General features: G+C 50.3%; 1 protein-coding gene across 7 annotated transcripts in view; it reads right to left on the bottom strand.

Moving 5' to 3' along the window:
• Positions 1-1331: 1331 nt before the first annotated feature.
• GDPD4 (glycerophosphodiester phosphodiesterase domain containing 4) overlaps positions 1332-23817 on the bottom strand; it is a 60241-nt gene continuing 37755 nt past the window's right edge. For 5 of the 7 annotated variants that reach the window (XM_025189119.2, XM_006131929.3, XM_025189120.2 and 2 more), the window contains 9 exons: positions 20627-20772; positions 19569-19651; positions 17818-17968; positions 16689-16910; positions 12864-13021; positions 7852-7999; positions 6034-6116; positions 3008-3090; positions 1332-1880 (listed from right to left, as the gene is read on the bottom strand). In XM_025189119.2, the coding sequence (XP_025044904.2) occupies positions 1849-1880; positions 3008-3090; positions 6034-6116; positions 7852-7999; positions 12864-13021; positions 16689-16910; positions 17818-17968; positions 19569-19651; positions 20627-20772 (1106 nt within the window). In that variant the 3' untranslated portion in view covers positions 1332-1848. The remainder of the gene's footprint in view (positions 1881-3007; positions 3091-6033; positions 6117-7851; positions 8000-12863; positions 13022-16688; positions 16911-17817; positions 17969-19568; positions 19652-20626; positions 20773-23817) is intronic. The other 2 variants (XM_025189122.2, XM_014577974.3) reach the window with 2 other exon arrangements.

Below are 23817 nucleotides of genomic sequence, written 5' to 3'. Positions count from 1 at the left end.
CCAAGAGAGGTTAAGTGGCCTCTGACCCAAGCCATGGCCCTGTTCTCCCACCCCCTGAAGATGGTGGGGGCTCAGTTCCACCAATGGCTGGCAGCCATGGGCTGGAGTGGCCAAGGGCACCCACATAGGGTTGCCAGCTGGTTACAGAAAAAAATACCGAAAAAAAAACACGACAGAAAACATTTGTTAAGTAAAAAAACAAAACAAAAAAAAACACCATGGCCCCTTTAAAACCACGTGGTGAGGTCCAAACAGGTTGCCTGCACCAGGCCAGACAGCTCCCTTGTGGAGCCCAGTAAGCATTAGCATTGCCAGGCTGCCTCCATATTGAGCTGGATAGCCTGGGATTTTCACCTCCTGGCCGGGAAAATAATCAGAAAGTATCAGACATTTTAGGTGTCTGGTGTTTTCTGATTTTTTTTTGCTGGACAAGAGGTGAAAATACCAGATGTTCCGGTTCAATACCGGACATCTGGCAACCCTAGCAGCCACAGGAGTGACAGGTTGACTGGAGCAGTTGGGGGGGGTTGGCCAGCAGCTTGGGGCAGACGGGCCGAGGCGTTGGGGAAGGGGGGCAGCTTGGGACTCCAGGGGGAAGGAAGGGGAGCTTCAGGCAGAAGGGGCAGAGCCAGAGATTAGCAGCCAAAGGGCACAGGTCGAGAGGGGAGTGGTTCATGCCCCACCCGTGACCATGACCATCCGTGTCTGTGCTGTACTTGGTTTGAGAAACATACAGGACTCTGGCCTGGCCAACCATTTGCCAGCATGCGGAAGATCACTTCCCTCCCTCTTCCCACGCCCACAGCAGCATAGAGAGGCTGTTAAAGTCCCACAGGCAGACACAGATCCTGAATACAGCCCAGGCTCTGGGCTAACAACTACATGGAGAAACCCCTGGCCTTACCAGTCCCTGCCCTGATACTAGCATTTCAACCGTCTGGCTGTTAATTGCACCGTAATGCCTGGCTGCATGTCCTGCTGTGTGTACAATGCAGGCAACGGACCCCACTCTGCGTGTGCAGCAGCCACGGGGCCTGGGAGGCCGGCGTCCCAGTGGAAACTGCCCCGGGGAGTTACACGCCCGTTTCTCATTGCCACGTGGGAGTCTGGCCGCTCGCTCCACTGCTCTCTTTCCCAAGGCTGAGTAAGGAAGGGGGGGTCCATGTGCAGCCCTCCCCCCACTGACACCTCAGAGCTCCTGGCTTCCAGCTCTGACACAGGGAAGGGCCAGCGGACCTCTATGTGATTGCTGGGAAGGGGCAAGACTTGCCCTTTTCAACACACTGCTCCTCACCCCTCCCTTCCCTGCCACTTCTGAGCCCTACAGATGATCACTCTGCAGGTGGGTTTTATTTCCGCCATACAAAAAAAACCATCAGCTTTAAAGCCACATATTAAAAGTTGTTTTTCTGGGTGTTACAGGGCCAGCGATCGCACAGAGACGGACTCCATTCTGCTGGGAGGTGCATCTGTCGGTGTCCAGCCACTGCAGCTGCTTGCCTGTCCCGGTCTCTTGCCAAGCAGGCCCTGGGGTCTTTGGCTAGGGAGAGGCGTGTGGAAGGGTTTTAGGCATTTGTGGAGGGAGGGGCACTTCACAGCCATGGAGCTGAGTCCCAGAGACAGGTGCTGGCAATCACAGTGTTAAAAGGCACCTCTGGCTCATCCGAACGCCCCAGCTGTTGTCAGGCCCTGACCGACAGGACTCCTCCGTCTGGAGCCAGCTCAGCTAACGACGCAGCAGCCATAGGGCTTCTCCAGCTTGATCCAGGCTCAGTGTCTGTCCAGCGTCACGGCGTCTCAGTCTGGGGCGGGCTGTTCTCCCGATGACAAGCAGGACCTCATGCTCTCTTAGGCCACGACCATTGGCAGATCATTGAGCTCTGAAAAGAGGATACGGGTTGAACCAGAAACCACCTGCAGACCTGTGTGGGCTGTCCCAGGAAAACCAGCAGTGGCCCTTAAAAACAACTGTGTTTGCTCCAGGGTTCAGTCAGTTTGTTGTAATGAGGCTTTAAAGCTCTCAACATTCCAGTTTCATTTGCGGGCTCAAAAGCAAAAGCCCCCGCTGGTTTGGTCATGACCTTACAGCTCCCAGCTTTCATTTGCAAAAGCCCCCGCTGGTTTGGTCATGACCTTACAGCTCCCAGCTTTGCCCAGCCCAAGCTGCCGGCCGCTGGGGCATTCAGCTGAGCTGTGAATGTGGCACCAAGCTGTAATGTTAGTTCGGCCACATTGCTCTCAGTTACCTTCAGGTTTTCACTGATGTAATGCCAGCAAAATCACTGGTCTTACCGTGCTGTAATATTGGGATACATGAGTGGTGAATCAGGTGCTTTGGGTGTATACATTTAGAGGAACCACTAGCTAGAACAGTATGTTCCACGTGGATGAACTAACCAATTTTTTTCCTAGTTCCTGACTCTCATGCGTTGAAACTCATGGCCTTAAGGCTGCATAATCCGTGTTCGCTTTATACAGAATAACTCAGGACACAGGACTATTCTCATTATAGCATTATTCTCACTGAACCACCAACCCAATTACACTGTAAGTCTGTGGCACAGGCAAAATTAGGGAGTAAGCTAAACATGGTGCAAGCTGCATACACAAAATATGAGGGGACGCTCCAGAGCTCATGACCCAGCTGAGGAAAACTGTTGATGCTCATGACCCAACGTAATTTGACTAAAGTGTGGACTCCTGGGTGGGGCTGAGGATAAGAGCTAAATCTGCATCACACTAGCCTGCTGTGCACTGCCCCACACACTGAACAGGCCCTCACGGGCTTTGCTGTGCTCTCCTCGGCTCTGACACCAGGGGCAGTCAATGGGAGCAGTCCATGAGTGGCAGCAGGATGCCTGTGGACAGCCAGCATGCAGCAGGCGTGAACCCTGTTAGATTTGCACCCCAGGCACTGATCTTTCAGCTACACAAGCCCCCATCCAGGCCCCACGCTGGCCTCATTGCAGAGTGCTGGAGCCGCAATCCCCACGAGCACGGGACTCACCCGTTCGGAATTTGTTGTAGGTCCCATTCTCGAGCACTGCGCCGCTGTTATCTGCGCAGCAGGCCAAGCCCTTCTCTCTCCACCTGGAAAGAGTTAAACCAGCGATGAAGCCACAGGCACAGAGACTGGGTCAGGCAGCTGCTCCACCTGCCCACTATTGTCTGATGATTTCCTTGTGCGCCAGCCCCGTGCCCAGCAGCTGGTTCTTGGTTCTCTGCAGTGCCGAGCACAACAGGGGCCCAACCTGACTGAGCCCACGAGGCGCCAGGGTGACACAAATAAGGGTTTTCAAAAGTGCCTCAGTTTCAAAAGAGCCTAAATCTAAGATTGTCCTAGGCTGCTAAGTGGCACGTGACACCCAAACGGCAGCAGGGCTGTGAGGCTCCCTTCACTACGCCCCGGCTGCAGTGAGACCTCTTTGCTACTGCTGTCAGCTGAACAGCCGGACACATGCGAGGTGCCCCATGAAACAAAGGAAAGTGTAGGCCCTGCCCAGATGGTGGCTGGAGGTGAGATAGGAGCCATAAATTCATCCCGGTTGTGGGGGAGCATAGTCCCAGTCAAGGGGCTAAGCCGTTTGGCCCTGGCATACAAAGGAAGGTCTGGGTTAAGAAGTGTGAAGGGGAAAGCCAGGCTAAGGGGTGAGAACAAGGTGGATAGTGATAGTTGAAGGCCTTTTTGGGTTGGACAGGTCAGCTAGTTCATTCCCCTCCATCGCAGCAAGGCAGAGTTAGCTACGTCTACACTACACAGGTAAGTTGAGGTATGGCACCATGAACCCACTGTTGGATGGCCACACTAAGCTCCTTGTGTCCCCAGAGCACATGCGTAGTGGCAGCTCTTGCGTGGGCACAGAGAGCAGTGCACGGAGAGTAGCTATCTCACTGTGCAGCCGGGCTGGGGGAGGGTTTGCAATGCCTCAGGGGAGCGGGTTCAGCATCACATGAGACAGGTTTTTCAATCCCATCAGTCCTTGGGCATGTTTGTTTTCCAGCTGCACGGCGACTGCTTTGGTACCTTGCAAGCCAGCCAAAGCATGGGTCCGCCACTGCGCTTTCAGTATTGTGCCATGCATTGGAACACAAAGCTCGAAGGGGCACCCAATTGGGGGAGGAGCTATTCATCTGGGGGAGGCCTTGATGGAGCATTTTAACACAGGGCCAAAGTAACATCTAGCTGTAGCATGCTGAGCCTGGCACTGTTTGTTTGCATCCTGCTATGAACCTGGCCACTCACAGGCACCTATTTCTATCGTCTGTGAATGGTAGCATGTGATGGGGAATAATAAAGTTACATTCTGTTTCCAGGCATAGATTTTTAGTCCACACCCATATAAACTGAGGGAAACCTTGTACATGCAGGGGGATGGCTCTTTAAAGGGGAAGAAACAGGACTTTCACAAGTACATACACCAATGAGACTCTCACAGCGGGGTGGAAGTGTGGCTCTCATTGGCTGTGTCTAGACTGGCAAGTTTTTCTGCAAAAGCAGTAGCTTTTGCGGAAAAACTTGCCAGCTGTCTACACTGGCCACTTGAATTTCTGCAAGAACACTGACGATCTCATGTAAGAAATCAGTGCTTCTTGCGGAAATACTATGCTGCTCCCGTTTGGGCAAAAGTCCTTTTGCGCAAAAGGGCCAGTGTAGACAGCTCAGATTTGTTTTGTGCAAAAAAAGCCCCGATCGTGAAAATAGCGATCGGGGCTTTTTTGCGCAAAAGCGCGTCTAGATCGGCACGGACGCCTTTCCACAAAAAGTGCTTTTGCAGAAAAGCGTCCGTGCCAATCTAGACTCTCTTTTCCGCAAATGCTTTTAACGGAAAACTTTTCCATTAAAAGCATTTGCGGAAAATCATGCAGGTCTAGACGTAGCCATTGTGTTTAATCGCCCATGAGGGTGGAGCACCTTCCATACCGCTGCAGTCCCAAGAACATACATAGAGTGGGAGAAGGGAGCACAGAGAAGCCCTGGAATTTACTCAAGTAAAAGGTGTGTTGAAAACGAGGTTTTGTTTTAACACAAAAACCTTCCTCGGGAGAAATAAACTCTTTTCTTTAATGAACCATTTACACTAGAGTCGTACACACATTTCCCACCCTCCATCAGTAATTTAAACCTGCACAGTTTTCATATATAAAAAAATAAACCAACACAGGGGTTTCTGGTTTTACTTGCCCAGAGAAAGTTTTGATTCTGGTTCTTTTCATTCTTCCCTAAAGCCATGCTGTAGTTTTCCCGCAGCGTGAGGCTAAGCACCTTGGCCCCTACCCAGATTGCTCCCAGCCTCCCGCCCATACACCACCTCATGTTTGGAGCCCCACCTTGTAAAAGCAGCATGTCTGCAAAGCCGCAGCAGAGGGACTATTTGCCTCCCTGGCCTTGCTGTGCCTACTGCCGCTCTTTGATTTTTGAGTCACTCGTCAGCCCTTTTTCTGCAATGTCTCAAGCAGGGTCCTGGAGCAGGAGTGGATCTGTGCCTGCACATCCTCCTCTCCCCATGGACCCAGGGGATCCCCTGCCTCCCATGCACTCCAGGCAGAAGTGCCTTTGCTGCAGGGAGTCGGCCGTGCTCAGCTGGACAGCTGCTAAGTGAGCTTTCCACCTGTGCAAACAGGAAGATCAACTTCAAAACTTCCCGGGGCTTTAAACAAGAGAAGGGACATTCACCCGCGTACCTGGCGGTGGGGCAGCAGAGTTCAAAAGGGTGACCAGCGAGGTCATGGTGGGCATTGTGGGACACCTTCCTGGAGGCTACTTGGAGCAACATTAATAACACAGGCATTGCCTCACCCTTGCTATGCCATCCCAAGCATTAGGCCAAGATAGTTTTAGTAGGTCTGCATAGCAGGTGAGTTAAAGCGACAGGGAGCATTACAGTGTGTACACCGCATAGCTAGGTTGACATAAGCCGCCCTACGTCAACTTATCTTTGTGATGGAGACAGGCCCCTAGCAGCATCATTTCAATAACTCTAAGAGGTTTGGGGCCATCAATGTCCCTGGAGATTTTAGCCACAGGATATTTACCAGTGGAAAGCAAATATGAGTGAGATGAGCAGAGCAGCCACCACGTCTGTGAGAAGCCACATGACTCTGTATTCCTTTGGCGTCTGGAAGAGAACAGAGAAGGTGGCCAGCAGCAATAGCTTCGTCTAAACGAAAATCTGATTTGCAATGTCATTTGGGGGATTGTCCTGTGACGCTTGCAGTGCCCCTTCCTGATGTTTCAGTTATTTGAGAGGAGCAGCCACCTCGCTGGGTGTGGCCTCCTGTCAAGGAGTAGGCAAGTGCTCACCCTCAGACTCAGAGATGGGGCCTGCCACGTGCCTGGCAGCAGGGAAGAGCCTGCACTCGGTGGGAAGGAACCGGGTGGGGATCCTTTAGTGAGGCGGCTGGACACAGACTGAGCCTGTTGTTCTGGGACTGCCCAGCTCCTGGACGAAACACAACCTGCGATGTCACCATTCAGACACTCCCTAAATCCTGGCTGGCTGATTACTCAATAGGCCAAAGTGCCCAAACCGTGGGGTGTGCCCTAGAGGTTAGAGGGGAAGGAACATTGCGGAGGGATGTGGGAGGGCCCCAGCCACAGCTCACAGCACCACACCTGGCCATGTCCCCAGTCTGACGCAGCTCTGCACCCAACAGCAGGCCTGGCTACAGCTCTGCTCACAACCTCGGCCCCACACTGCAGCTCCAGTCCCAGCTTCTGCCCCAGCCTAGGCATCATACCTGTCTGCTTCCTCCCCTCTCTCTAGTCCTGGGAGCTGTGGTCCTGCTCCCAGCCCCAGCTCAGGGGACAGGGGGAGGTGTCACAGACAGGGGTAAGGATAAATTTGGGGACCGTTGCCCTGTATCAAATCCCTAAGTCTGAAAGCCCCTGACCACTGGGAACGTCCCGATTTGTGTCTAAACTTTGCAGGTTTTGCCTATCGGTGATTATGTCCCATTTGTGAGCTTGAAGGCGGCCCGATGGCTACCTAGAAAATGTAGTAATCTTCGGGGTGGGCAGATTATGGGTGGGGCCCACAGTGCAGGAGACCTCTTAACCCAGCAGTGTATTCAGACGCTCTGGATGAATACACTGGGATCCCCAGGTTTCTCTGGCCGATTTCTTGGAGTGGCAGGAGGAAAACACAAGCGCCTCACAGCAAAGTCACGCATGAGCAGGAAGCTAGGGTGCTGCAAGACCACCAGCGTGGTTGAGGACATCTAGACAGAAGACCTCCCTCAGCAGGCGGGAGGCTGTCTCGTCAGGTAAGTGTGAGCCCTGGCTCTTCAGGGGCTCTCTAAAATAGGTTTCTTTTCCCTCCTCTCAAGGCCTGGGTTGCTCAGCTCTACCAAGCCGTGGCTCAGCTGTGTTTCTCAGCCACACTGGGGACGTTTTGCCAGAGGGTACAGTGAGTTTTAGTCCTATGAATAGTCAGAATGTGTCACTGGGTCTGAACCATCATTGGCTCACAGTGCCCCTTAGTGCCAATGTGGTTGGCACCAAGAGATGGCAGTTGAGGGATTAATTCCTCACCCTTTCTGTTAGGGAATACTGGTGCTGAGGGTGAGGATGGGGGGGCTTTACACTGCCTCCATGGCACCTCCACGTCTTCAGAGGAACAAGGAGAGAGCAGGGCTTGTCCAAACCTGGATTCCTCCTCCAGAGGCCAACAGGGCCCATTTAAACAAGGCTACCAGAAAGGACATCCCCTTAGCTTGTGTCAGGTCAAGGGGCCTCCCCTCCATCTCCATTCCACTGCAGGGATGAACCTGTCTTGCAATAGACACAGGTAACCACGACCATCCTCTCCAGCCAGTCACTTCTAGAGAGCAGGCCTGGGTTTTTCTCCTTACCATGAGGAAGAGAGGTCGGTTGATATTCTTCAGGATGTGTATGGTGTTGGTGGTCACAGAGTGTGCTCCGGCGCACCAGGCCAGGGAGAAGAGCCACGGCTCACTGATCACGTAGAAGTTGGTGGTGATGTTGGCCTGAGCATATTTCCTTTAAAATACAAAGACATGTTTACCTCCATCAAAAAGCAATGGTAAGGGCAAATGGCCTCTCTTTGGGCCAGTTCGGTGGACTGCTAACAGTGCATTGAGGAGGACTGCCTGGGGCGTTTGAAAACCTAGAAGTGGAAGGAGCCAAGACTGGCCAACCAGCTGATCTTATGACAAGTCAGTTATTATTGGACAGACTGGAACATCTGATCCTTTGGGGACAGTCACATTCCAATAATAATGTAAAAACAAGGTTCTTTCAGTCATGCTTTTGTATTAACGCTCAGTTTATAATGAGTTAACGATTAGATGTTTTAATCAATAGTTAATGAATTGTATAGGCCACTTATAACCTTAGCTTGCATCCATCTGTAACACCTTTTACAGATGGCCCTTATAACCATCAATAACACTTGGTTCTCATAGAATCATAGAATCAGAAGAGACCTTAAGAGGTCATCTGACAAGTGTCTGTTTAACATACTCTTAAATATCTTCAATGATGGAGATTCCACAACCCACCTAAAAATTAATTCCAGTGTTTAACCACCCTGACAGGTAGGAAGTTTTTCTAATGTCCAAAAGGCTTATAACCGCCATTCATCATTTACTAACCCGTTATAAAGTATTCCTAAATGGCACCTAATAAAATGTAACCATTCATCCTAGATTGTTAAAGCAAATGGTGCCTGTTCCAAATAGATATATTGTCAGTATCAATACTTGTTGTTGTTCAATATCACTGAATACAGTGAAACACTGATCTGTTTTAGTGCTGCTTGAAATTTTGGAACAAGCATTGTTAGAAAAGACTGCAGCACCTTCCCATTCAAAGCAATAAACTGCTGCTTTTTTGACAACTGAAGTGCTCTTGCTGTTTGAGAAAAGCAGAAATTGCAACTATAGAGAGTGAACAGAACAGCAGAGTTGAGTTTTCTATGAGACAGAATCATTCTAGAAATTACTCACTGAAACATGAGCCCTTCCATTTGAGGTTTTGTGTTTTCAAGGTACTGTAAACTTGTAGCAGTGGTAGCACTAGGGTTATATCTCCTATAAACCATCCGCTAGGAGACAGTGGTCAGTTGCCAATTCAGTATTCACCCATGCCAATGACATTACTATCAGTAAGGCCCTTCTTGATTCATGGGATGACTTTTAAATATTTGCAGCTGAGTTGCAAACAAGACATGGAAAATCATGGGAAAAGTAATAACAAACCTTTATTAATAGTGGCAATTTGAAAAAGCTAGAGTTAATCAAAAATTGCTGGAATAGTATCAATCAATTCTCAAGTATTATGTTATCCCTGCTAATTTTTTGATGATCATACATTTTGCTACAACTATTTTACAGTCATTAAAAAAGGTGACCAGTACAATATAAGAGCTTGCCTACACTGGCTACTTTTGCAAAAGCGACGAGGAGTCCTGTGGCACCTTCTAGACTAACTGAAGTGTAGGAGCATAAGCTTTCGTGGGCAAAGACCCACTTCGTCAGATGCATCTGACAAAGTGGGTCTTTGCCCACGAAAGCTTATGCTCCTACACTTCAGTTAGTCTATAAGGTGCCACAGGACTCCTCGTCGCTTTTGCAGATTCAGACTAACACGGCTACCCCTCTGATACTTGGCTACTTTTGTCACCAAATCTCCCTGTTTGGTAACAAAACCTGGAGAGCGTGCACACTGCAATGCAACAAAAGTCACAATAAATGCACAGTTTTGGCGACAAAAAGCTTCCCCTTTGCAAGAGTCTTTTGTCTCTCCCACTCCCTTTACCATCGACAGTCATGCAGTGTGAACTACAGACAGCATTTCTCGAGTTTATTGAACTCCAGGATGTTTCCCACAATGCTCGATTGGACACTTTGGCTTTGAACTCCACTGCTCTGCAGCCATGTAAGCAGGTAAACAGAAATGACTCTCCCACTTGCAAACTCCAGGAACTTTAAAATTCATTTCCTGCTAGCTGACTCATTGTTTAGTGGTCCTCCTGGTGTCTTCTTGGAGAAACAGAGGTAGCTATCACTCAACACGCTTTCCTACTTGAGCACCTGAGAGCTTTTGCATCTTGTCAGTGTGTGGGGTGACAAATCAATGCAATCAAAGCTGAGTGTGACCCGTAGGAACCAGGACACGTACAGTCACATTTCTTGAGCCCTTTATAAGAAAGGGTACAATTGAGACATCCAGCAATGCAGAGCCAAGATGAAGGACCTCTGACAGGACTACCAGAAGGCAAAGGAGGTAAACAGCCAGACTGGTGCTGCACCCAAGACTTACCATTTTTATAAAACACTGGATCCACACCCTGCATTTATGTCTGTGAAATACCTACAGTGAAACACAAGTGTCTGAAACACCATGAAGAAGTACCCAATCTGATTGACGTATTCTGTGGCAGAGTGGGGTAGTACTGTAATGGGAATGTGCATGCAATCAAATGTCCCACCAGTTTGGAAAGCCCACTTCAGCAAAGCCAACCAGAGTTACAGTTCTATGTAGCAAAATGTGATTTATTACCCCGCACACCTGCATAAGCACTGCCCCGATGGTCAACTTCCCCACTCCAAAGTGATTTGCAACTGAATGACAGCAATCAGGAGTCTCCAGCTTCCACAAAGCAATGGCAACATGCTTCTCTACCAAGAAAGCAGCTCTCATTCAGGTGTCCTTGTGCCACAATTCAGAGGCCAGCTCCAGCAAGGTTGCTTTATGCACCCTGAAGTTCTGTAGCAACTGCTTTTCATCCCTCACCTGCATGACAACGTGATCCCACCACTCAGTGCTGGTTTCCCTAGCCTAAAGCAACAGACTACTCTGCCCAGCTGCTCTGTGACAGCCCAATGCCCTGCCCCTTCACTGCTGCCCATGTCACACCGTCGTCCACATCCGAGTCGTCGTCTTCTGATACTGAGTTCGTAAGTAGCTCTGCTGCAATGTGAGATGTCCTAAGCACATTGAACACACCACAGGAGAGAAGTCTGGGATCCATCCATCTCACAGAAGATGCTGCAGTGCATAGCAAGGACTGTCAGTTTCAAAGGGTGCGGAAGGAAGCCGGAAGCCCTCGGAGGTCCATGAAGCAAACTGGTGGCTGACAGGATGTTTTTCATGTTTCCAAAATGCCTTGCACTACGTTGCAAGTTCCCAGAGTGCCTAGAGGCTGAAGGTAACACTGGGCACTCTGGGATGCTTACCCACATTGCTTTGCTCTTTCTGTTAATGGGGGAGCTAACAATGTTACCATAATATGTTGACAAAGGGCGGCAGCGTGAACATGACTTAGCAACTTTCTTGTTGGCAACTTATGAATGTCAACAAATCTTTTCAGTGTAGACATGGCTTGAAATTCAGAAGACTAAAAGTCTTAAAACACTGCTGAAGAAATCGAGCTTTCACAGGCATTGAATGCTAGCGCACTAACAACTATATACTCAAAATATATGAAAAGTAAGAGAGCTAAACTCAAAACTGCAGCAGAAGCCAAATCTGACCTGCGATTTCCACAATATCATGAATTAAGTAGGGCCCCATATATTAGTTTCTCCTTTTCTATAATAAAGCCCCACCCCTTTACATGTAATCTACATAGCAAATCTAATTACCGTTAGAACAACTACAGTGCAGTTTCTGAAGTACCAAAAGGAAAGGTCCCTAGATCTGGAATCTGCAAATGGAGGTAAACCCATTAGGCTCCATAACTGTGATTCCACATGGCACTTGAGTGTAATCTGGATGGAGTTTTGCTGTGCACATAAATAAAGTCATAGGATGCCAGGCAGTTGAATGGTTAATTCTATTCAACACTCTCTGACTTTGGGGATGATTCACCACCTATTGAGGTCAGTGGAAAAATCAGGAAATGAGAACTCCAGGGTTCGCCTTACATTACCACCACTGATTCACTGGGATCTCAGCAAAGAGTCACCTATCATGACTTCAGCGGTAGTCGCAGTTGAAATTATAAGCACCAGTTCATGCCCACATACATACAGATGCTCCGTGGGTGGCATGTATAAGAGGTCTAGGGAGGCTAAGCCTCCCCAGAATAAATAGGATGGCCATACAGGGAGCAATGTCAGCTGTGAGTCACCTCTTTTTGGAGGCCACCAGCCCACCGCCTTTGTGGCCTGGGCGCAGGAGTGCTAGAAGCTCTCTAGAAGTGGGAAGGCCCCCAGCACATAGACCTTGGCCCTGTACCCCCAAGACCATGCCTGTAGTCCACCCCTCCCCCCTTGTGACCCTACCCATGCTCCGCCTCTTCCTGACCCCACTCTGCCTCTTTCCCCATGGCCCTGACCACCACGTGGCCTCGCCACCTCTTGCTCACCCTTAAGGCAGGAAAAAAGTGGGAGAGTCCATTTTTCAAAGTGATAGGGGTGCGGCCGCAGGCAGAGAGGTGAAGTGAGGGTGGGGCCTTGGAGGGAAGAGGCAGAGTGGAGCAGGACCTCAGGGGGGGAGGGTGGGTGGGGAAGAGCGCAGGTGTGGCCATGGTTGGGGGGAAGGCATGGAGTGCAGGTGGGGCCTTATGGGGGAGGAGTGAATTGTGAGGCAGGGCCACAATCCGGGTGCTAGCGGCCCCCCACTTCCAGGGAGCTTCCAGCACTCCTGGGAGTAGCCCCCCAGGCAAAAGACTTAGGCACCATCTATGCAGCTGCTCTTCTGTAGGGACTGAGTGTGAGACTGTAATGGAGCTACTCCTAGAGCTAGGAGGAAGTGCCAGTCTGGGAGAGTCACTGACGCCAATTGCTGAAGGGAGACATAACCATATGCACTAAGCTGGCCTATTACATGTGCAGGGTTTTTTTGCAATTCCACTGAAGCGTCTTGCCTCCTATATGAGGCTTATGCAGCAACCTACCGGATATCTTCACTGGACATTACAGAATAGGCGAGATTGCGCTTGAAAATATTGCGTCTCAATAGCTCCTCAACTGGGGCCTTACCGCCCGTGATGTGCTGAAACCCAGGAATTGTTGACTGAATATAGGAGCGCAAATTGTTGTCCAGCCACAGGACCTGTGAGGAACAGCAGCAGCTAGTGAATTGACAGGAATATTCCTGAACAGCCTCCTGCCTTCTACATACTCCCATAATACAAGGAAAGAGGGGTTCACTCAGTGACTTGTCACATACTTTCAAACACAAGTCTGCAGGGAGTAAATTTAAAATAAACACACATACTCAAATACTACAGAGAAAGGACTTGGACTCATTGACAGAGCACGCTGTGGTGTGCCTGTGGAACTCCTTGCTACAGGAGATCAGGGCGTCAGATACTGTATCCGGATCTTTAAAAGCACTGGATAATTTTACAGACCAATATTTGTATTTATACCTGCTAAAATAAGGGGAATAAGGGTGGCAGCACCCAGAGCCCAAGGCCCTTTAAATCGCCACCAGAGCCCCACATGGCATGCTCCATGCAGCTCTAAAGGCTGTGGAGGTGTGGCGTGGCGGGGCATGCTACAGGCGGTGCTGTGGGCTGGCTTCCACCAGTCCTGTCCCTTTCACCCAAGGCCCTGCCCCCATGAGAGCACAGACCAGGAGCTCCTCTCATCTACCCCAGGGACCTGGTATGGCTGTCAGCTTCCCTAGCCTCATGTAAGTCATTGCACAATTACATGGATTTTAACATCCCCCAGAAGCCTCAGACATTGATCATTAAGGGTATGTCTACACTACAGCGCTAATTCGAACTAACTTAGTTCGAATTAGTTAATTCGAACTAAGCTAATTCGAACTAACGCATCCAGACTAAAAAACTAGTTCGAATTAGCGTTTTGCTAATTCGAACTAGCATGTCCACATTAAGTGGACCCTGAACCGGGGTTAAGGATGGCCGGAAGCAGTGCCGGCAGGGCATCAGATGAGGACTTAGAGCGTGGAACTGCTGCCTCAGGCTAGCCGAGGGCTGTGCTTAAAGGGACCCGACCCCCAACCCGGACAGACAGTTCTCAGGGGTTCCCTGCTTGCAAAGCAGTCCTGGCTTGGAGTGCCCTGAGTGCCCACACTGGGTACATCACAGCACTCGGCCATCAGACCGGCTGCACTTGCTGCAGACTGCCATCTGGGGAGAGGAGGCAATTGGGGGGCTGCAGGAGAGCTTCCACCCCCAGAAGCCCGGAGATCCAGCCCAGTCCTCCCCATCGGGGGTTCGTACCCCATTCCTCCCTCACCTCCTTCCACTTACCCCTCCCAAGCCCCCCTTCCTGATGTACAAAATAAAGAAAACGTGTGGTCAAAAATAGAATCTCTCTTTATTGAACAAAACTTGGGGAGACTGGGAAAAGGAGGTGGGAGAGGGGAAGAGAGAGGATGGGAGAGGGGAGGGCAACTAAAATGATCAGAGGTTTGGAACAGGTCCCATATGAAGAGAGGCTAAAGAGACTGGGACTTTTCAGTTTAGAAAAGAGGAGACTGAGGGGGGGATAGGATAGAGGTCTATAAAAGCATGAGTGAGGTGGAGAGGGTGCATCAAGAAAAGTTCTTCATTAGTTCCCATAATAGAAGGACTAGAGGACACCAAAGGAAAGGAATGGGTAGCAGGCTTCAAACTAGTAACAGAAAGTTGTTCTTCACAAAGCAAAGAGTCAACCTGTGGAACTCCTTGCTGCAGGAGGCTATGAAGGCTAGAACTAGAACAGAGTTTAAAGAGAAGTGAGATCAAGTCATGGAGGTTGGGTCCATGGAGTGCTATTAGCCAGGGGGTAGAAGTGGTGTCCCTGCCCAAAGTTTGTGGAAGGCTGGAGAGGGATGGCATGAGACAAATGGCTTGGTCACTCTCTTCAGTCCATCCCCTCCAGGGTACCTAGGGTTGGCCGCTGGCAGCAGACAGGCTACTGGGCTAGATGGACCTTTGGTCTGATCCAGTACGGCCATGGTAAGCTCAGGGTCGGGGGGTCTCAGTGGACCACCTTGATTTTCATGCACACCTGCTCCTGGGTGGCCAGGCTTGCAGCTCTCCTGCCCTAGATGGCCACTTTCCTGTGCCTAGTGTGGAGGTCGTGGACGAGGTCCACGATGTCCACACTAGACCAGGCGGGTGCCCGCCTTTTGCGGTCCCAGGCAAGCTCCCGGGAGCCGCCAGCCTGGGCCCGGGAAGAGGGGGAGGGCTGGGGGGCATCGGGTCGCTGGCTCGAGCCGTGCCAGGTGGAGAGTCTGCTGGCTGGGTGCTGGCAGGCTTGCACCTGGCACGGGCACCGTAGCCAGCCCATGCCCCTTTAAGGGGTCCGGGGCCGGGAGGGGAGCAGTAGAGTTTTCCTGGTGTTGGCCAGAGTGGCCACCAGGGAAAGCTGGGGAGGACTAGCCTCCCACTAGTTTGAATTAAGGGGCTACACACCCCTTAATTCGAACTAGTAAGTTCGAACTAGGCTTAGTCCTCGTGGAATGAGGTTTACCTAGTTCGAATTAAGCGCTCCGTGGAGCGCTAGTGTAGCGTCTATCAAAGTTAATTCGAACTAACGTCCGTTAGTTCGAATTAACTTTGTAGTGTAGACATACCCTCCCAGAAGCTACATTTGTCATAATTCTTGGCACTTCCATCCAATGCTCTCTATGCACTTTAGGCCCACACAGCCTGCTGAGATGGGTAACTATTGAATTTAGCCCCCACATGCCTGCTGAGATGTGTAACAACTATATGTCTTTTGCCCCTTGGAAGTGTGCACTTGTCACTGCTGCACACGGCAGCATATCTAACTGCATATGGCAAAAGCAGGGATAGAACTTGGATCCTACGGTTTCAAAAAAACAGTCCCCTATCATGTAAGGTCAGGGAGAATCTCCATTAGCACCATAGGACCTATGACACACAGGCAATTCTAACCCCATACAGTAGATGGCAGTGGTAAACAGCTAGCTAATTCATTATGGCATTCAGATCTCCACAAAACAGGCAGGGGTGGAAAAGAGGCCCAGAGGCCCTGTGTATTCAAACTTTGTAGCCAGCAATCTCTAAGGCCCAATCTACACTAAAGCTTGCCCAGTGGAGCTGCACCCAGGGTGAATGACAAGTTGGCATCACTCCACTGAAGCCCTTAGAGCTAGGCCCATTGTCATCTGCACTAGCCGGGAACCGGCCCAACCACTGAAATTGTTTTGGGAGGGGCAGAGAGGCCAGGGTTGCCCTTTCTGATTGTTTTAAAGAGATACGGGTCATGGAGTCCTGATACTGACTAGGGGTTCGTAGGTGCGGCAGTGATATAAATCATCAAGGTGGGACACAGCGTGTAGGCCTCCCACTGCTACAATGGGCGATACTATTCTGAAGTCGTGGGGCCGGATCCTCAACTGGTATAGACCAGCCTAACTCCTTGGATTTCCCTGGAGCTACACTAGTTTTCACCAGCTGAAAATCTGGCCTTTGGGATAGAGCCTGTTTACTGAGGGATCTCAAAGCAATTGACAACTACTGATTCCAAGAACACTCATCATCTTAAGGCGTATAACTAGCATGGGGAATGACTGCAACACCTTCCTTATTCCTTTCCCCACAAGCAATCCCATTAAAATCAATGGGATGATTTGAGATCTAACTACCCAGCATGGGGAAGGGTAGTGCCATATGGCCCTGGGGAAATGCATTTTTATAACTGGGCTAGGCCAGGGCTCTGAGCCAACTAGCCACCAGTGGGATGGCAAGGAAGGACGACAAACTGGAGCAGGGGGAGTCGTATCACCATACCAGATGAGGGTTAATCTTCGAGTCAAGGATCACTTCCAATGTCCTATAGATCCAGGTGTGCCTGTAAGGATGTTTCTCTGGAGGGCGGTAGAGATCAAATATCACAAGTTTACTCGCACTGTCTGCAAGTCTCAAGAAATTACTTAGCTTGTAAATTGACTGATTCTTTGCCAATTTTTGATCTGCACTTGACAGTGAGCCCATGCATGAAAATGGTTTGTCCTAAAAATAAATAAATACACAAGGAGATAAATGAAAGTCAGGCGGAGTTAGCTGCATACACACAGTTCCTGCATCGCTAAGGGGGAAGTAGGTTCCCATCAGCTCTCAGTGGGGTGAAAAAGTTAATTTCTGTTTCTCTCTCCTGTAGCTTTCATATTCTATATGCCATAGGTCTCTGTGTTCTCCCCTTTAACTCACAATGAACATTTTAATCCTGGTTCTTTGATTCCGTACATCGGCCTTGCAGCCACATTAAAAAAGCAGGGCCGGGATTGAGAACGAATTAATTCTGCAGCTGCTAGCTGGTAAAAAGTGGGTGGGGATGCCCTGCTCTCCTGCCCCCTATGGGCTGTGTCTAGGCCCTGTCCGAATAGCCTACCTCTTTTTCCTCCACCTCCTCTACGCAGTTACCACAGTTGCGTAAGTGAGTAAACAAAAAGACACCTCCTCTTGCTGTCTCCTGCATAGTTATTGGGACTTATCCCAAGACTCTCATGGACTTCAGTGGGTTTGGGTTCATGCCCACAACTTTTATCCCTTCAATTAGGCACTTTAAGACAGACCTCAGGACAGGGGAGCCGACAACCAAACCGGGCCCCTGGGCAAGGTGCGGGGGAGAGTGGCTCTGCCGTCCCGGAAGGGGCGAGACTTTGGGTAGAAGGGGAAAGGCCTCCGGTAGAAGGGTCAGGGCCGGGGGCAGCCAGGCCCTCGGTGCCACTCCCCTCCCCCAGCGCTCAGTGCGGCACACCAACGGCGATTTAAAGAGCCTGGGGCTCCGGGCACCACTGCTGCCACAGTGGCAGCTGCATTGGCTGGAAGTCCTTTGAAATCGTCAGGCCCCAAGGCATCTGCCACTTTCTTCCTCCTCCCTTGCCCCTCCAGTCGGCCTCCCTGTGAACTACCTTACCTTGAGGAACCACTTTCCTGCATTCAGCTTTTCCAGCGCATCCCAGGAAAAAAAGGCAGGATTTTGAGTGATGTTATCGGGAAAGACCTCCCGGATGTTTGTTGTCCTCTTCAAGTTTTTGTCGTGCATCAGGAAGGGAATCCCGTCATAGCTGTGATGAAAGGAGAGGGCTTTTGGCAACGTGGACGATGTCATTCAAAGCACGAGCGCCGTAGAACAAGGCCACACTTATACGTGAAGGAGAGGATGGAAAGGGCCCCCTCTGCAATACAGCACCTGGCGTAGAATGCTCTCTCACATAGGTGATCGCATGGGGCCAGACACTAGCCTGCACCGTGTACACTGCAATCAGGGGTGAGAGTGCAGCATGTGCAGACAGACACAAGCAAACTTTGATCTAGCTAGGTCAGACAACAGCACTGTAGCCACAGCAGCACAGGCTGCGCAAGACCCTGTAGGACCCAAGGTAAATACTTTCATGGCTAATTCATGCAGCTGCCTGTTCTGCCCTGGCTTCAGGACTATTACTCAAGCTATCTAGATTGAAGCAAGCTCAGGTAGCTTGTTATGCTTCTGCCATACCTCGGATTGCAGTGTAGACGTACCCTGGGAGTCAGGAAACCTGGGTTCTATTCCCAACTCTGCATTGGTCGTCTGGTTGACCTCAGAGAGGTCATGTTGCCCAGTGTCTCAGTTTTCCCTTCTGCAAAATGGAAATAACGTTACTTCGCTATGACTTGACAATGACAATGGACCATATTCTGCTCTAGCGTACACCGGCATAATTCTGGAGTTGTTCTGTCAACTTCAGCAGAGCAAAGCTGGATTTACAAGGATGTAAGTGGGAGCAGAATTTGACCCTGTGTAAAGCCCTGACTCTGTGGAGGTCTTGGGCACACGTTTCAGCGTTTGTGCTGATTTGGGGACCTAAATTCATATCTTCCACAGCACTACATAAGCACCAAAAAGCCGATCACCCTACCCAACAGTATAAGGGCAAGGATTCCAGAATGGCACATGAAGAACCTGGCAGTAACTAATCAGGTCCACCGACAGGGTGGGCAGAGGGGCCAGCAGCCCTGGGGCTTGTAGCTGCAAACGCCAGTGCTGCTGAAGTAGCAGCTGCACTGGCTGGATCTTCAGGCCCCTTTAAATCACTGCCAGAGCACTGTGCCACGTGCTTCCAGCAGCACTAAGGGCTGGGGGGGGGGGGCTCCATCTGCCCTCAGCCCTGCCCCTTCTGGAAGTGGGTAGCCAGGTCCCCCCACACCTTGCCCTGGGCCCACGGAGACTGTCGGCTCCGCTGTCACTATTACAGTGCTCTCGTATGCCTTTACAACTTGACTGTGCTCTCTGCACCTCATCCAAATGTCACTGAGGTTTGTAAGCACATTGGGCTAGAGATGTGTCTTCTGGGTGTTTTTTGTGATGTGTCTAACAAACTTGATACACGATAAAGTTTGATTGTAAGCTCCTTGGGGCAGAGACCATCTCTTTGTTCAGGGTTTGCATGGTGCTTATCACGATGGGCTTCTGGTCCCTGACAAGGGCTCTTAGCCACTACCTAATGCAAAAAATAATAAGTCAATACCAAACTCCCACTGTGACAGTGGGAACAGGAACAGGCTTGACATGCAGTTGTGTGAAATGCTAGCTGATGAGGGACTGGACATAGCCCTTAGCCGTGTCGTAGCCAAGTGAAATCTTAGCCAGAGCAAGTTGCTTGGTGAGACACAGAGCTGCCCTCTTACCTAATTGCGACGTCTGACTCGAGACCATCCCCACGGTGCTCAATGGTCTTCTGAAAGGACATCTCCGTGTTTTCCGGCGCCAGCTAGGAAGATGACAGAAGGGAAGGCCAGTCTGACAGGCACCAGATGACTCCCAAGGATGCTTTCAACCACCCTCGCTCCCCCACCCCACTGGGATTGACAGTAAAGATCACTTTGCCCAACATCTGAAAATCTGTTTTACTTGTTTCATGCCTATAAGTCCCATCAGGGCTCTAGGAGCATCTGGGATCATTTACAAATCTGGAAGGCAAGCCTCGGGCCGGACAGCTCTTTCAGCCAGTCTGTAACAGAGCAGGAGGCATCCCTCCCTAAATCAGTACTTCCAAGGCAGAGTTCAACTGCACCGCTAGCCTTTGCTCTTCTCCTGTGGCTGGTGATACTAGCTCCACTCTCCCCATTATACAGGCTTGTAGCCTAACAGTCAACCGTGGCTATTTCATCTCACATGTAGGCTCTCACCAAATCATGCTGCTGCTTTTTAGTGCATTCCTTTTTCTCAGCTCCAACTGCCAACATGCTAGTCTGCCCTCCAATTAGCTCAAGCCTCGACTCCCATTACCTGCACCTCCCCGGCCTACCACTCAGCCACTCAACACATCGCCACCAAAATCATCGTCTCACCACATCTTTCATCTTCTCCCACACCCCTTTTAAGCTTCTCCTCATCACCTTGAAGCGTCTTCCAGTGTCTGCCTCCATCTCATGCTGTGAACTATCCCCATTCTTCAGCATTTTTCCCAAGAGTCACTTTGAAGTGTTCCCCGGCTCATTTCCACACTACCCCCAGTGCCTGCGTTCTTTGACCTTAACCATCAGAAAGCTCTGGGGAAACTGAGGGTGCTTGCTAATGAAACCAGGAAGTCATTTTCTGTATGCAAATCCAAAACAAAGCCAATCCCCTGTGGGCTGTCAGCAGCTGATTGCATAGATCTTGGGGTGGGTTGGGGGAACCTGCAGTCCTCAGCACAGATCCTGAAAGAATAATGCCAAACATCTCCCCCTCTCTCCAGACCTACCATTGGTGCTCCTCTGTGTCCAAGGAGGGCTGGTTTGGGCCCCAGAGTCCCCAGCTCTCTGATGCAGGGTGAGTACATCCCCAGAGGTACCAAGAAAAGGAGCACAAGGATCGCCAGGTATGGACCAATTATTATTGCCTGAAATACTGAAAGAATGCAGAAGGCTAGAGTTAATCCATTTCATAACAGTCGAGTTTGCCTCTGGGACAGACAGATCCGAACTGTTGGGCTCTTGGGCCAAATCTGGTCCTCTAAATCACTAAATCCTTCCCATTAGTTAATCCTCTTCTTTTCTGTGCCTCATGCAGCTCTCCAAACTAAGCCCTGTGCCAGTCTGTCTAGTCGTCAGAGTAGATAATTGGGATTCAGCACTGCTGGGTCAAATGCTTGGTTTGTGTCTTAACTTGCTGTGCAACCTTGAGGAAATTACAGTCCATGCCTCAGTTTCCCCTCCCTGCAACTGTGGAAGGACTAGGATTTACCCAGCGTCATAGGATAGACCCTGAGTGGGTTGATGCTGTTTGTGGGTAACGCTGAAATAGTATTTAGTATTAGGCAGATGATGTGGTAGGAGGCATTTACACTCAAAAGCAGGATGATGCCATGAGAACCTTTCTCTGTGCCACTTTATCTGTGCATCCTGAGGGCGTGGGGGAAATGCGTCCCTTGTCATTCAGCTTTCTAATGATGGTTTTCCACAGCAGGATTCATTTTTACCTAGAGAGCTGTGGCCTTTTTTTGAAAAAACTTCCCCTGTGTCTCGACTGCAGCCATGTTCTTTCTAAAGTAAATCCAAAGAACATGGCAGGTTTTTTGACCACAGAAAACTTCATTTTACGAGGAAGAATGCCTTTTTTTAAAAGTGCTCTTTCGAAAAAAAGGCTCTATGTAATGCAAACTGTGCTTTTTTGAAAGAGAACATCCAGACTGCCTGGGTGCTTTCTTTCAAAAAAGTGGCTCGCTGGCTGTAGTCTAGACGTAGCCTGAGAAGTTTTTGCAGATGGGCCAAGCTTCCTGTTACAGCACCTTGGAGAGCGTCCCCTTCCCCTTCATGCTGCCCAGTGAGACTGTGCGCTGCACTTCAGATACAAATTCATACCCTAGAGACATGGCTGTGTCTCTGAACAGCACAAATGAAAGCCGCAAAGATCAGGGAGCCAGTGAGAATGTTCAACATCTTTGTTTGCATTAGCTCATTAATGCTCACAACAGCACTGGCAAAGAGGGCAAATAAGCGTAACTGTTTTGCAGATGGGGAAGGCGCGCCAGAGAGGAGGAGATAGTGCCAGAGCTAGAGTTCATACTCGGGAGTTCCTCGCACTCGGGCCTGCCTTCCCACCAGATAAAACTTCTCTGAGCAGCACATCAATCCTTGGAACATTCCAGTAGGGGGGAAATAATTAGCTCGCAAGCTCATCAAGCCATACTAAGGGCTACACTCACTTGTTCCATTTCAGGTGGGTTCTTCTAAAAGCCCCTTCCATGATGTGGAGTAATTGGACAGGCTTTCAGAAGCACTGGCTTGGGATAGGGTTGCAAGCAGGAGCCAGACAGGGAAGGGGATTGGCAGCTTTTCCCCTCAGGCCCCATGTCTGTATGGGCCAGAGAACATCCGGGCTTGTGCTAAACCCTCTCAGGCATGGCAGATTTGCAAAACAAAGGGGCAATTATGACCTTAATGCTTGTCACAATGAGGAAACCCATGGCAGAGAGAGAAAGCATTGTAGCTGCAGGTTTTAAAATTCAAAGATGCAATTATTCCTTTGTGTATTAAGAGGGGTACAGAGGGGAAGGTTGCAAATATTACAGCATCATAAGTATGAGACACTGGGGACAGACGGGATGACCCAATTTCTAACAGAGCAGTTTGTTCACTTATGTCGGTCATGGTATTTCTTATGTAATAAGCAAGTTTCTCCTCAGGCCACAAGAAACAGGGAGGCTGTTATTTGCTGAGAGCCTATTACGTGTTCAGTGCCATCTGTCCAAGCTAGAGACACAGCCCAGCCCCTATCATCTGGGGACAGCGCAGATTAGACATGCTGGACACCACTAGCTCAGGTTTGTCTGACTTGCTCGCAGGCTTTGAAGAGGAAGCATGTTTTAAGGGGGCCAGTATGTGCGCGTCCCTGGAGAAGGGGAGATGTGTGAGAAATGGTTTATCTCAGCCGCCACTCCCGGCACTAGGGCTGCCATGAATGTTGCTGTTCAGGGCAGCCACACAAGTATTCCCCCTCCAAAGCTGACCAACAGCACCCGCTCTTCAGCTCCTCAGCCACGACCTCTCTTGGGTGGAGACTGTATCTCTCTCCCAACGTGGGGTTTGCAGGCTGCATGGTTCCCTACCTACGAGTGCTATTCAGCAGGCCAGCCTGCATAAACAGGCCAGTGTCAGAACTCGTCTCTCTCTTCAGAGGCCAGGAGCAGCTGTAATCACCAGTGAGTTACTTCCCGGTGCTTTACAAACAAGCGCTGATAGGAGAAAGCACTGCAGAGCAAACATTGCAACCAGTAAAAGAACCAACACACAGGCTCAGAAGTAAGGCTGCAATTGAGTCATGGGTGCTTTTAAGAAAAGTCATGGACAGATCCAGGACAAGAAACAAAAATTCATGGCCTGTGACCTGTCTTGTCTGGGGGCAGGGGTTGCTGCTCTGAAAGAGGAGGCCAGGAACCAGCAGCACCAGTTGCCTGGGGTGACCGAAGCCAGCAGCTGCTCTGGGCCACCCATCCCCTGCCTCTCCCACTGCCCCCAGGGCCGCTGCTCAGTTGCCCGGGGCTGCCGGAACAGTGGCCAGCATGGCTAGCCCCGAGGCCACTTTGGGAGTGCCAGCGAGACTGGCTGCAGAGCAGCGGATGTCACAGAATCCATGACTTCTGGGACCTCCGCGCCAGACACAGAGCCTTATTAATAAGCTGAGCAGAGATGACTAACTCCAGCCTTGGGCCCTGGCAGGAGTCTGCCTTTCAAAGCCCACATAGGATTGTTTCAAGGTTCCAAGCTGAGAGCAGCCCTGGCTCAGAAGCTGCACCCTGGGGAATAGTTTGCTCTCTCCTTTAGAAAGCTTGGGGATGGAGCCTGGCAACAGGTAACAGGTGATTAGCAGCCAATGGCTCACTGCTTCAAAAGGCTAAGGGCGCGGTTCACAAGGGAGGCTAAGGGAGATTTGTACTCACCTCTCCCGTAGGTA

Source organism: Pelodiscus sinensis, chromosome 1 (genome assembly GCF_049634645.1).
Source record: "Pelodiscus sinensis isolate JC-2024 chromosome 1, ASM4963464v1, whole genome shotgun sequence".
In the NCBI taxonomy this organism is placed as follows: domain Eukaryota; kingdom Metazoa; phylum Chordata; order Testudines; family Trionychidae; genus Pelodiscus; species Pelodiscus sinensis.
The sequence above is the reverse complement of the archived record's forward strand: the minus strand, read 5'-3'. Positions and strand labels throughout refer to the sequence as shown.